Genomic DNA, 12857 nt, shown 5'->3' with positions numbered 1-12857 from the left:
AGGAGCATAACAAAAACAAATGCACTTGCCAAGAGCAAAATTGTTGCACTGAAAAGCATAAATTATACAAGATTTATGATACTGAATATCAATCAGGGGTACTGGCATTACATAAAGGCGTCCGTAAAGGAGAAAATATAAGACTGCAACTTTAACACCAGCATAAACAAAATTAGGGCTTTAATACAAATAAGCTCTTCAATCTCCATTCTCTGGGATAGCCACACAGCAGTTCCACTCAACGCATTTTCTGTATGACAAGGTTTGCCCCTCCGGTTGGCTTTGGCATCGGTCGGAGATGATGGTTGGTCTTGTACACTCCAAAGCTTGCAAATATGTAAAACATCCAGCAATTCCAAGCAAGCCAAGCAGTGTCTAGGACTCTGGCTGAAGAAGCTCAGGAGAAGCTGATTCAAGGGAGCCGGCTGCTTTTTCTCAATCAGTTCAAAGATAAATTAGAAATCCTTTAAAATAACTGGGCGAGCAGCCAAATGCGTGCCAAAACTTTGCATAAATTGTAAAATGGCAAATCCATCTTCAAATATCTACCCTTGATATTCAACCAACCAATCATCTTTCCATGTACTCTTCTCTTGATTGATATAACTTCCAGTCAGCTAAAAACATAAGGTTATAATATCCTCAAAATTTTGTAACTAAACTTTAAAGTTACAGGCAGGAGCACCAAAATCCCAGTGATCTCCAACATGAGATAGCTGCATACATCTTTCTCCCCAAAACTTGACGCACATCAAGAATGTGACCGTGACCGTACAAATTCTTCTAGTCTGTCCCACACCTCTAATGCCGCGGCTCTATCTTGATGCCGCTTATTCTTGCTAATCTGCACATTTAGAATATATGTTCATATGGAATGAGAACAGAACAAACACAGAAAAGAATGAAGTAGAAGATGCAGTGACAATGATTCGAATTACAAAAGCAAGACCCTAACTAACATAACTGACTAAAATCAAAGCAGCAAACCAGCTCAAGATGCTCACCGAGATGATCTTTACATTCCACTGCTTCACAATTTTAGCTGACTCCACACTGTCATCTTCAAAACGCATGAAAAATCCCACGACTGCATTACAGACAAACATACACAAACAACCCCAAATCACATAAGCTACAATGTAGTTTCAACAATCACATAAACAAACTCAGAAAGCAAATATCCTTATGACCCAGATAACTATTTGTCAATCAAATTAAGCCCAGAACAGAAATGCTCCACTTACTCTTATTGAAAATTTCAACATGGTCCTTGAAAGGCCAATCCTTGAACTGCCACTCTTTCCCCAACACGAAAACCGCCACAACCCGATCCCAATCCTCGGCCTTCAACGCCGAGGGCTTATCCCTGACCTCATACGCCGTTACCACCCTATCCCTATCCCTACTGAACTTCTTCTGCACCGTCACACAGTCAGGCTTAGCCCCCTTCATCTGCTTCACCTTCACATCCGTTGGTATATAAACCCCATCTTCCAAAAACTCCTTCACATTGTAAATCGTAATCAGCGTTTGAAACGCACTGGGCACCAAAATTATGGGCACACCTTCCCCAATTTTACCACCCTTCAAGTGCAATTTGGGCTTGGGATTCGGGTCGTAACCCGATTCGTCTCCGAACCCGGTCAAGCCCCTCTCGTCCGAACCCATTAGCCTACTCTTCGCCACCAACCCGTCTTTCCTCTGCTGCGACTCGATACGCTGTCGTTCCTCCTCTCGCTTGGTCGCCGAAGTCAAAACGCCGTAAAAGTTCCTCCCTTTACACTCCAACAAGCCCTCCCGGTCCTTCAACGGCCTCTCGCCGGAGCAAATCAACGACATGTAGTCCACCGGGGTCTCAATTTGACTGAAAACCCTAGAATCAGTCGTACCGTAATCGTTGCTGTCGTTGTTGATGCCGCTGTTGACGTTCGGATCGAGACTGGGGAGTTTGGGATGGACGGCGTCGTTTTGAGGGGGGAGGAGGAATTCGATAGAGTCGGAAGAGGAGATCTTTCCGGTGAGGTAGTCGAGGAGGGGCTTGCGGTCGGGGAAAGTGACGGAGGGGATCCCCTGGGTGCGGGCGCTCTGGATGTAGTCAGTGTGCTTGAGGTGGTGGTTGGTGACGTAATAAAGGAGAGTTTCGAGGGTATAAAGATTGCCCTGCTTGGACCGGTAGGCGGTCTCGGCGTGGCAGGGGAAGCTGTAGTCTGTGTCGAAACGGAACTCGTCGTTGACTCGGACGATCTTCTCCAACTCGCCTCGGATTGTGAAGTCGCGGAGGGCGGAGAGTGGGTCCATGTTTGATGATGACGCTCTTGCCTCCTGAAGCTCCTGCTGCTGTGCAAGTGATGACAGTGATGATGACTGAGACACAGCGGAGCGTAAAAGAGAAGAATTTTGTTTGGGTTTTGGGCCGACTCTGTATAAACCAGTATGGGCCTTGGATTCAGTGATTTACTTTAGAATTAGGAAACCTAAATCAATGTAAACTACAAGTAGATAAGAGCATGTCCTGGGCATGAAACCAACCCGGGGAAAAGGCCCCCTGCCAGCCCAAAAGACCCTCCAGCGCACGATATGCAGCCCAGGCAAGCTCTGGGTCCTACCAACTTGGGCAAGTTCACGGGCAAGATCTGCTGGGCTCAAGTCCGAAGGAGTTAATGTTAGCGAGTGAAAAAAAAATTCAAAAAAATTGGAAAAAAATAATAATAATTCTTTTTTTTTTTAAATACAAAAAAATTATGGATGTTTTCCCTATAAATACATAACAATTTTATTCACTTTCCACACTAAATCCTCATACAAACTCTTCTCCTTCCAATATTTGTAAATTGTTTATATTTTCTTTCATATTTATTTTTTTCTTGCATAATCATTTTATTTCTTGCATTTCTAAATTGTGTATATTTTGTTGCATAATATCTTTTTTTTTTCTTGCCCTTGCCCTAGCCTTTTGGGGTGGAATCAAAAAAGGCAAGGCTGCCACTATTCACGTGAATAGTGGCAGCCCTTACCTTGCCTTTGCCTTGCTTTAGCCTTTTGGGGTGGACTTGCTCTAAATACTTGGCATGTTTACTTACTTGGACTAGAAAAGCCATTAATCGGGAAAGTTTTTATTTTTTATTTTTATACAAACGATATTGGGGGAGGAAAATTAGAACACAGGTAAATATTCTTAATTACTTGAACTAATAAAGTGAAAATGCAAATGTGATGATTGGGGCAACAATATCATACAAATATTTAACTAACAATCAAATATTATACGGCAATAAATATAGTTAGAAATCATTATATTACTTATTAGTACTATATGGATTGCAATGAAATTATTGTGTTATAATTTGATTTCGAGTTACTTGCTTCTATTTTTTTAAGTCCCTTACTTGGGAAAAATTAGGAGTAGAGGGAAGAAGAAATTGGTATGCGACTAACCACTCTTCTCTAACCAGTTTAATTCTTGATTTTTCATATATTAGATTACATAATTTAACGTGAAACTCACATAATTTTTTTTATTCTTGTGAGTTAATTAACATTAGGAAATTGGGAATTTGATATCAATACTCATTGTTAGTAAACATAGAGTAAGTCAAGGATTGAATAATTTCCCATACATATTATTCCAAGTATAACATATCATTAAAAATAACTACAATCTCACCTGCATGTCCTATTTCCTCACCAATTAGGGGTGGGCATGAGTTGGATTGGGTCAGTTTTAGTCCTAATCCGTAAACCAACTCGATATATAGCGGTTTATGATTTCTTGGACTCAAAACCAGCTAATTATATAGGCCTACCCAACCCAACCTAAATTTTTGTGATCAAGTTGGGCGGTTTGATTGGATTAATTCAAAATTAAGTCTATTTTTATGTTTTGGTTCTAACCCGTAACCCAAGTTGTACATAGCAGTTCGTAATTTTCTGAACTCAAGACCCACTCATTTTTAGGCCAATTCTCGATTCAGTCAGGTTGACCCAAAATGGTGTCCACCCTTACCACCAACGTTATATGCCACCACCGTAAAATTGTACATACATTTTTTTAAAAGAAGAACAATACTTTGTTAACCCACCATTATTCCTGAAATGCTATCAATTCAACCAAACACTTTCTTCACTTACAATATTATTTCTTCCTGAAAAAAATATGAAAAGCCTTGCATAAGGATGGTTCATCACATATTATGAGACTTTTAATATATATATATATATATATGTATATAGGGTACATTTGCATAATGGGTACAAATTAATATATTAAGCTTCACATTCTGTAGAAAGAAGGCTGAATATCACCATGTCCCTAGTTCTTCCCTTCAGAATAAAAAACTTTCTAAGAACACCTTCCCTGAGGAAACCAGACTTCTCAAGAACCCTCTGTGATCCCACATTGTCCACATCAACAAAAGCTTCAAGTCTTTCCAAATGTGTCCACTCTTTAAAAATAGTATCAGCCACCAATTTCACAGCCTGGGTTGCAATCCCCTTGCCCCAATACTTGGACCCCAAGACATAGCCAAGTTCACCTCTGCACCGGTCACTGCCGGAATTTGAGCTCACCAAAATGGCACCAATTGGCCTGTTGTCAAGGCAGATTGCCCTGAACCAGGGGTTTGTGGGAGAATCTTCTCTTTGATATAGTTTAGGGCTTCTTCTTTGGTAGCATAAGGTTCCCAAGTGCAGAAAATAGCGACCTTCTCATCTGTACCCCACACCATGAAATCATCAATGTCAGCGAGACCCAATGGCCTAAGGCTGATCTTGGAGAGATCAATATCAGAACTTCCCTCCATATGTGTACAATTCTCACTATGGTCACTTAGAAATTTTATGAAAAGTCTTTGCAGGGCTGAAAAAATATAAGAAATTTTGTCTCTAAGGCTAAAGCAACCATGGGCAGAAGTTGGAAGAGCCTTTGCCTTTTATATATGCACAAAAATAGAAAGTGAGAGCATAAGAAATTGCCTAGAAATAAGGTGTTGCTTTGCAGTGGAGTGGTGAGCAAGAAATAATAATATTATTCGCGCTTGATGGCCAGCAGCCTTGGTTGACCAATTGCCAGGACAAACACTAGGCAAGTCTTGATGGCCAGCAGCCTTGGTTGACCAATTGCCAGGACAAACACTAGGCAAGTTTAAGTCACAAAGAGTGCAAGGAACTGCAACCCTGCAAATTGGAGCAGTTTAATGGTAATTTATTTTTGGTATTAGAAGAAGTTCAATATCCTAATGAATGTAAAATTAATAAATAATATGTTACAATTGTGTTACGTAGTGAAACTATGAAATAAGATACACATTCGAATATGATTGCACTTAACCAATCAACTACGGTTTCACAACATAACATATCAAACTTGTTGCTTTTAAAAACTAGAATTACTGCAGTTAGATCAACAATTGATGGCTAATATACACAATGACTAAAAACAAAAAGAATGTAAAAAATTTGAATATAGTTGCACTTAACCAACCAACTACGATTTCATAATATAACATATCAAGCTCGTTACTTTTAGAAACTAGAATTACAGCTCAACGATTGGTGGCTGATATACACAAAGACTAGTAGGTGAGATGTGGAAAATTCGCAAGGTAAACTTTATTTTAGTGTTGATTTACGTTGAAATCTTTATAGTTTTTCTAAAATTAGATTTGACTCGAAGTCTAGTGCAAGGCTTGACTCGAAGCACATGCTAAAGTGTTTTTCCTAAAGTTAGAGAACACAATATTATATGTAAAAGTGTACTAAGATTTGCTTGGATCTAAGTAACAAATTGGAAAGTAGCAATTTGAATAGCAGCAGTATAACAAAGTTGCACCGAAGTCTCAATCAATCAATATCAGAAATGTCTGGATTTCATCTTTCATTGCTCTACGTGTATCTGTTGGGTTTTGGAGAACAAAAGAGTGATTTTATTTATTCAACAAGACATGATGGAGGACTATATCGAACTCTTACGCCCAAGATGATCCAACCTTGCTCTGATACCAATTGTTGGGTTTTAGAGAACAAAAGAGTGATTTTATTTATTCAACAATAGATGGGTACAAGGCTTTATAGAGGACAAGGCTTATTGGCCTTCAACAACTAGAAACTGTTTGCTAGGCTTATTGGCCTTTTATCTCTCTCTTTGCTGGCTATTTGGCCTTTTCTCACTCTTTTTTGGCTTTGTACAAGACACTACATCTATTTATACACTAAAGCTGCCGCCATTGTCCAAGTCGGTGGACTTGGCTTCTTCTCCTTACTACTTTATAATATTATTACTTTATTACAAGATTTTTATTATGACTTTTATAGAGTTTACAATAATCATCTCTTAAAGCTTGACTTATCATAGTTAGTGACCTTTCTTGAGTTTTCTAATTTTTTTTAGATTTTTCTATATTTTTCAAGTGTGTATTAAATTTAACAGTATCCCATTGATCTCAAAATTCAAACAAAAATCATGAAAAATAGATAAAATCAATACATAATTAATGTTCTTGTTGCCTTTACTGGGTTTACAAATTACAAATGCATCAAGTTTGCCAATCTGTAGAAAGAAGGCCGAACATCACCATATCCCTACTTCTTCCCTTCAAAATAAAGTACTTCCTCAGAACACCTTCCCTCTGAAACCCTGCCTTCTCAAGCACCCTCTGAGATGCCACATTTTCCACATCAACAAGAGCTACAAGCCTCTCCAAATGTGTCCACTCTTTGAATATAATATCAGCCACCAATTTCACAGCCTGTGTTACAATCCCCTTGCCCCAGTACCTGGACCCTAAAACATAGCCAAGTTCTCCTCTGCACCGACTGGTGCCCGAATTCGAGGTCACCGAAATGGCACCAATAGGCCTGTTTTCAAGGCAGATTGCCATGAACCAGGGGTGGGGAAGAACAACATTTTTGATGAAGTTTAGGCCTTCTTCTTTGCTAGCATAAGGTTCCCAAGTGCAGAAACGAGGCACTTTCTCATCTGTAGCCCACACCATGAAATCATCAATGTCAGAAAGCTCCAAGGGCCTAAGTGTGATCATGGAGAAGTCAGCTTCACTGCCTTCTCTTCCATTTGATAGGCCTGAACTTCTCTCCTTGTGGGCAAATTCTCACTGTGGTCACTTGGAAATTATATGAGTAATTGCCAAGAAATACGGTTGTGTATTATAATGAGTAGGGGCCAAGGTGGGTTCTTTGCTTTTGGTCAATTACGTGGAGTGGTGGGCAAGAAGAAAATGTCGCAATCAGCAAGAAAGTCTTGTGCTTGTGAGTTGTGGCCGCCTTGGCTGACCAATTACCAGAGCAAGGGCAACACTGGGCATGTTGTATGTTTTTCTTTGCTGTTTTCCTTGTCTGTTGAAAAAGACACTTTTTTTTCTTTACATTCTGTGCAAAGGAATTGGTTCAATGTTGGAGAAATGGGTAAATAACAATTTTTTATTATTATATTCAAATCCAAGTATCATGTTGGAGCAACTTCTATGGCCACATGACAATTTGACATGCCGAGTTGATGAGATGTTTAAAAATTAAAAGAATAGCTTTGTATATGTTTGTGATGCAAACTTGCTAGTCAATCACTCATAGACTTAATCACAAAGGAAATGGCAAACAATTCTCTGGAAATCACACTCCGTCCTTATAGGCCCTCAGATGCTGAGGACTTCTTGACGTATGCCGGTGATGAAAAGGTAACACAATTCACTCGTTGGAACACATTCACCTCTAAGGAAGAAGCACTTTCCTACATCAAGGATTTTTGCATCCCTCACCCTTATTGCAGATCCATCTGCATCCATGACCGTTCGATCGGATTTCTCTTCATCAAGCCACAAGGTGGTGATGACAAGTGTCGAGCAGAGGTGGGATACGCGTTAGCTACTGAGTATTGGGGACAAGGCATAGCAACCAGAGCTGTGAAGATGGCCATAAGTGATGGGTTTAAAGAGCTCACCGATTTGGTCAGAATGCAAGCTCTGGTTTTGGTGGAGAACAGGGCCTCCCAGAGGGTGTTGGAGAAACTTGGGTTCTACAAGGAAGGCCTCTTGAGGAAGTATACTTTTCACAAAGGTGCAGTTCATGATGTTTTCATGTATAGTCTTCTGTTCTCTGATTCTATGCCTTGAAACTCACGTTTTCATGCTAGCTAGCTTGTTGAAGCATTTGCAGTCAGGCTTGCTTGTATGGTATTGAATTACAATTCAGATAATTGTCTACCTTTGTAAGTACTTTTACAATGCCTCTAGCATATTGCTAGGCAATTTATTCCACCCACCAATAGTCCTAAAAAACCTATTTGGACATCCTGACACATGACAGGCTGAGTGACAAGTACCGTCAGTTAAAACATAACATGTGTTACAAGTTGTTATTTATAATTCAGATTCATAAACATAACTAGACAATATTTGTTATTAGGGATGGAACTATGTTTGGAGTTGGCCAGACTTTAGCTCAACCCAATTTTTAATTATTTTTTCATTTCTTCCATTCTTACATAGCCGGCCAATAACACAATCACACGTGAAAAAGTTATCCTATGTGTCATTAAGTTATTAACTGAGAATAGTAAAAAGTGTTATCCCTATTACATGAGAGTTTCTCACCTAGGTAGTGGCTAATTTATCTGCTTGCAGTACCAGTACTCTAGGCAGGTTCAATGCACCCAAATGCATTATTGGATAAGATTTTGAATGGCAAGTGTCAAAATAATTGACCTGGTCCTCCGCGGCAAAGCTACACATTCATATGATCCACCACTTTACATGCCTACTTATTCCAAATTGTGCTTGGAACCATCTCAAATTTCCTGCAATTCTATGAACTCATCAAGAATTTCCCTTCGTCCTTTCAAACTCTCTGATGCCAATGACTTCCTCAAATGGGCAAGTGATGATAAAGTAACACGCTATCTAAGATGGAACACCATAACCTCTAGGGAAGAAGCCTTGACATATATTGAGAAGCTTGCTACACATCCGTGGCGTCAGTCCATATGTTTGGATGACCAATCAATTGGATATGTTTCTGTCAAACCAGAACAGGGTGATGACATGTGTAGAGCACATGTTAGCTATGTTGTGTCCGCAGAGTACTGTGGGCAAGGGATTGCAACAGTGGCATTGAGGATGGCCATGTGTAGGGTGTTCAGAGAGCTCCCATGTTTGGTGAGGATTGAGGCTTTGGTGGAGGTTGAGAATAAGGGATCTCAAAGGGTTTTGGAGAAAGTTGGGTTTCTGAAAGAAGGGTTGTTGAGGAAGTATGGGTATTGCAAAGGTGAGATTAGAGATATGTTTATCTATAGCTTCTTATCAACTGATAAGATTATGTGATTCATCTGTTCAAAAGTTTTTTTTTTTTAGAACAATCATAAAGGTTAATATGCTCGACAAGAAATAGTAAACGAAATGTTATCGTAATTTATGAAAAAAAATTTTTTTTAAAAAAAAAGTTCCTGTGAGATACTCCAATGTAATTTAACGCAACAAGGTTATTAGTTTGAAGATTTATGTAGGCTCTTTTAGTTCAGATTAGGTTTTGGTTAGTTTTCTTTTGCCGGTTTTCAACCCTCATTAATACAATAAGAAAATATTATTATATTGTAGAGATGGGTACGAGTTGGGTTGGGTTGATTTTGGTCCCAACTTATAACCCAACCCATTATTAAGCTCAAGACCCGCTCAATATTAGACCAATACCTTCTCATTATTAGGCTAACCCGTAATTACATAGGTTGGGCAAGTTTGTAATTTTTGGGCTCAAGACCCATTCATTATTAGGCCAACCCAATTCTTTTGTGAGCGGGTCAGGCGGTTTGGTCAGATTAACCCAAAATTATAAACACTCTTAAGTTTTTGTTCCAATTGATAACTTAATTCATATATAGCGATTTATGCTTTCTTAGGCAGTTAAGCTGGGTTGACTCGAAATTGTGCCCTCCCCAAATATTGTAAAAGAGAGATAATGGATTGGGTTTTCAGTTATCGACTAGTTCACACTTAACAAAGTGATGCCTATTGGTTCTGGGCTCCGCCCGCATAGTAAATCCCCACAAGAGGCTTATCCCAATTTGATCACTCCCCATACTATAGAAGAATTCTTGCTCAACAAAGACCAGTTCCTTGGGCTAGGTTTAAGCTAGGTTAAAAAATTTAGAACCAAAAAAGATAGCCCATAGTGGTTGTTAAATTTGGGCCATTCAGGAAAATAAATAAATAAATTTGAAATGTGTAAACTAACAATGGTTTGCTTCGGTTTTGCCGAGGGAGGCTCATGGACCTTTTTTACCGTGAAAGGGCTGCGGGTTGACCGATATGGTGTGGTTGTTCAGTAATAAAAATCAACATTAATTGTTAGCCGTTGATGTATATTCAGAGACACTGGATACCACCTGTACCACTCGTTATGAAGATCAAGTTTGGATTTTTCATGGTGAACATTAACCTGACTTTAACTTCGTGGAAGATGTAGAAGAACAACAATTATGAACCCACGGTTAATGAAATTCACAATGTCTTGTATGATGTGTTTTTTTGCCTTTAAATGTTAAACAGGCCAACCAATAGCTAAAGGAGAAAACTGCGAGCTACCAAGGAGAAATAGAACAAGAATAAAGGCTGGACTAAAAAGACTCTAGACAAAGATAAACAAAATAAAAGGGGAACAAGTCATGCAATAGTTAAAGGATGGTAGGTTGTAGAAATAAGTGGCTGAAAACGGCCAACTTTTTTTTCACTGTAAATGTTGGGAAGCGTACATAATTGATCAAAAAACATGAATACCCACAACTTTTTTCTATTTAATCTATTAATGTTAAATTAAGATGTCGCAATAACTTTTCTTTATAAATAAACTTTTGTTTTGTTTTTTGTTTTGCTAATAAATAATTCTAAGCAACAGCAACAAAAAAAAAAAAAAAGGTGATATTTAATTATGTACCCATTTTTAGCATTAATAATATAGATAAACTGCCTTTTTGTTATGTTGTAAATAAAATTTGGGTGTGTTTCTAAAGTCCATTTCATATAGGATTTTTTTATAATTTAGACTCCTATATTGGGTATAATATTGAATCTCCCAAAAAAAATTATCTAAGATAAGCACCAAAAAAAGACCCACAATATGTTCTTTTTTTATTTTCTTTAGAGATGATGTGAAAAAAAAAAAATTTAATAACAGACTTCCATACCTTAGAAAATATCTCTAAAAAAGAAAACAGAAATTAGCATTTCAAAAGATAAAAGGAAGCCCATTCCCATTTAAGTCCTAATGCACTTTGGATTGACTTGGATAGGATTGGATGTACATAGTGGTAGATTTATTAAGGCTCAAGGAAATGCAACTGCACCTTTCCTCTCCGAAAAAGTCTCTACAAATGCTGCATCTTGTCCCTTTGGTGAGGTTGGGTGGTGCACTCAACTTGTTCAACAAATTGCCTCAACCAAAACCAAGTTTTGCTGAGCACGCCTAATTTTTTTTATAAAACATCCTAGCCAAAACAACATCGTTTTAAACCAGGGTTTAAAAAAAGAAATAAATAAAACTGAATTAAGGTTAAACGTGGGCTTTAACAAGCTCTGATATGGGCTACTTAAAACATGATAAAAGGCCATTAAAAAAAAAAGGCCTTTTAACAAGCTTTGTTCTTCTTCTTTTTAAACAAGGATTTTTTTAAAAAGACAACTTTACACTGCACAACTCCTTATTTATGTGGGATTGGGAGGAGTTATCTATATATATAAAGCAAAAGGCAGAGAATGGTGAAACATTCAAAATACCAGAAAATGCCCTTGGTTAATGCAAACATTAAGAATTAAAATTATTAATTAAATGAGGATAATATGGTAAATTCACAATTTTTCATATTAAAAAAATTAAAATTAAAAGAAAATTCAGATAATGAATCCTATTTTTATGGAACACAACTATCCATTATCTTTTTTAATTCTAAAATAAATTTAAATTTTTTAAAAAAAAGCCTCTCGCAGACGCAGAAGCGCGTGCAGAGAGGCTAGTTTTTACAAAGGATTAACACCAATTTTATTAAAGCTAATTTTGAGCAAACGAACTTTTTAAGGAACAAACACCAATTGCACAACTCCAAAGTAAGTCTTATGCTTTCTTTTTTTTTAATCTTTAAGCAAAAGCCAATTTTGTTTTTAAATTATCTTTTCTTATTTTTTATTTTTATTTTTATTTTTCTAATTTGGCTCTCTTTATTGTATTCATATAATCAGTAGCCAACTCAAGGAGGAAGAGGTTGCACGAGGTACGATCACATGATTTGCTAATTTAGTTAATAATATGATATTGATTTTCTTTAGATTAATTAATGATTTAATATTGATTTCTATATTAATTGATATACTATAGTCAAGTAGTCATAATCCTAGGCTTAAGACCCTTATTGTTTTAATTATAAGGATATTTGGCTGTCAATTTTTTATTTTTAACATAACAGGAATCCTAATCCCACAACGCCACAAGGAAACTCCATACGTCTATATAAACTCATATACATATATTCTTTCTGAATTGAATCTGTTGGATATAATTACAATCTTGTTGGCCAGGTTAGTTTTTATTTTATTTTTCTTTGTAGGACCTTTTTGGATCCCTTGAATTCTATTTGACATGCAACTTGTAATTAGTCGATTAGGTCGTGTGCGTGTTGTGGGAGCATATATTTTCGTCTCCAATCAGGGCACGCCACGTGGAAAAGAAGATTATCTCTTTAATTAATTAATTAAACCAGTTTATCTGGCTAATTAATTAATTGGGATAAATATCTTAATTAATATGATATTATCTTTATTTAAAGAGATAATATTATTAATTAAGATATTATCCTAATAAAGAGAAGA

At 37.3% G+C, this 12857-nt stretch overlaps 4 protein-coding genes and 1 pseudogene across 4 annotated transcripts; 2 read left to right on the top strand and 3 right to left on the bottom strand.

Annotated features, from left to right (window-relative positions):
* Nucleotides 23-2420, bottom strand: LOC18791483 (protein CDC73 homolog). The gene is made up of 3 exons (XM_007222684.2): nucleotides 1245-2420; nucleotides 1005-1087; nucleotides 23-844 (listed from the first exon to the last, which is right to left on the bottom strand). The coding sequence occupies exons 1-3, from the start codon at nucleotides 2296-2298 to the stop codon at nucleotides 752-754; spliced, it is 1230 nt and encodes a 409-aa protein (XP_007222746.1). The 5' UTR covers nucleotides 2299-2420; the 3' UTR covers nucleotides 23-751.
* On the bottom strand, nucleotides 4071-4917 carry LOC18789854 (annotated as a pseudogene).
* LOC18790871 (uncharacterized N-acetyltransferase p20) lies at nucleotides 6408-7316 on the bottom strand. The gene is made up of 2 exons (XM_020554427.1): nucleotides 7286-7316; nucleotides 6408-7102 (listed from the first exon to the last, which is right to left on the bottom strand). The coding sequence occupies exons 1-2, from the start codon at nucleotides 7314-7316 to the stop codon at nucleotides 6531-6533; spliced, it is 603 nt and encodes a 200-aa protein (XP_020410016.1). The 3' UTR covers nucleotides 6408-6530.
* LOC109946863 (uncharacterized N-acetyltransferase p20-like) lies at nucleotides 7100-8223 on the top strand. Its single transcript, XM_020555966.1, has one exon. It carries the CDS (start codon nucleotides 7599-7601, stop codon nucleotides 8118-8120), a length of 522 nt encoding a protein of 173 aa, XP_020411555.1. The 5' UTR covers nucleotides 7100-7598; the 3' UTR covers nucleotides 8121-8223.
* On the top strand, nucleotides 8401-9422 carry LOC18792840. Its single transcript, XM_007224400.2, has one exon. It carries the CDS (start codon nucleotides 8688-8690, stop codon nucleotides 9324-9326), a length of 639 nt encoding a protein of 212 aa, XP_007224462.2. The 5' UTR covers nucleotides 8401-8687; the 3' UTR covers nucleotides 9327-9422.

Source organism: Prunus persica, chromosome G1, assembly GCF_000346465.2.
Source record: "Prunus persica cultivar Lovell chromosome G1, Prunus_persica_NCBIv2, whole genome shotgun sequence".
Lineage (NCBI taxonomy): Eukaryota > Viridiplantae > Streptophyta > Magnoliopsida > Rosales > Rosaceae > Prunus > Prunus persica.
This window is presented reverse-complemented; position numbering and strand designations above follow the sequence as displayed.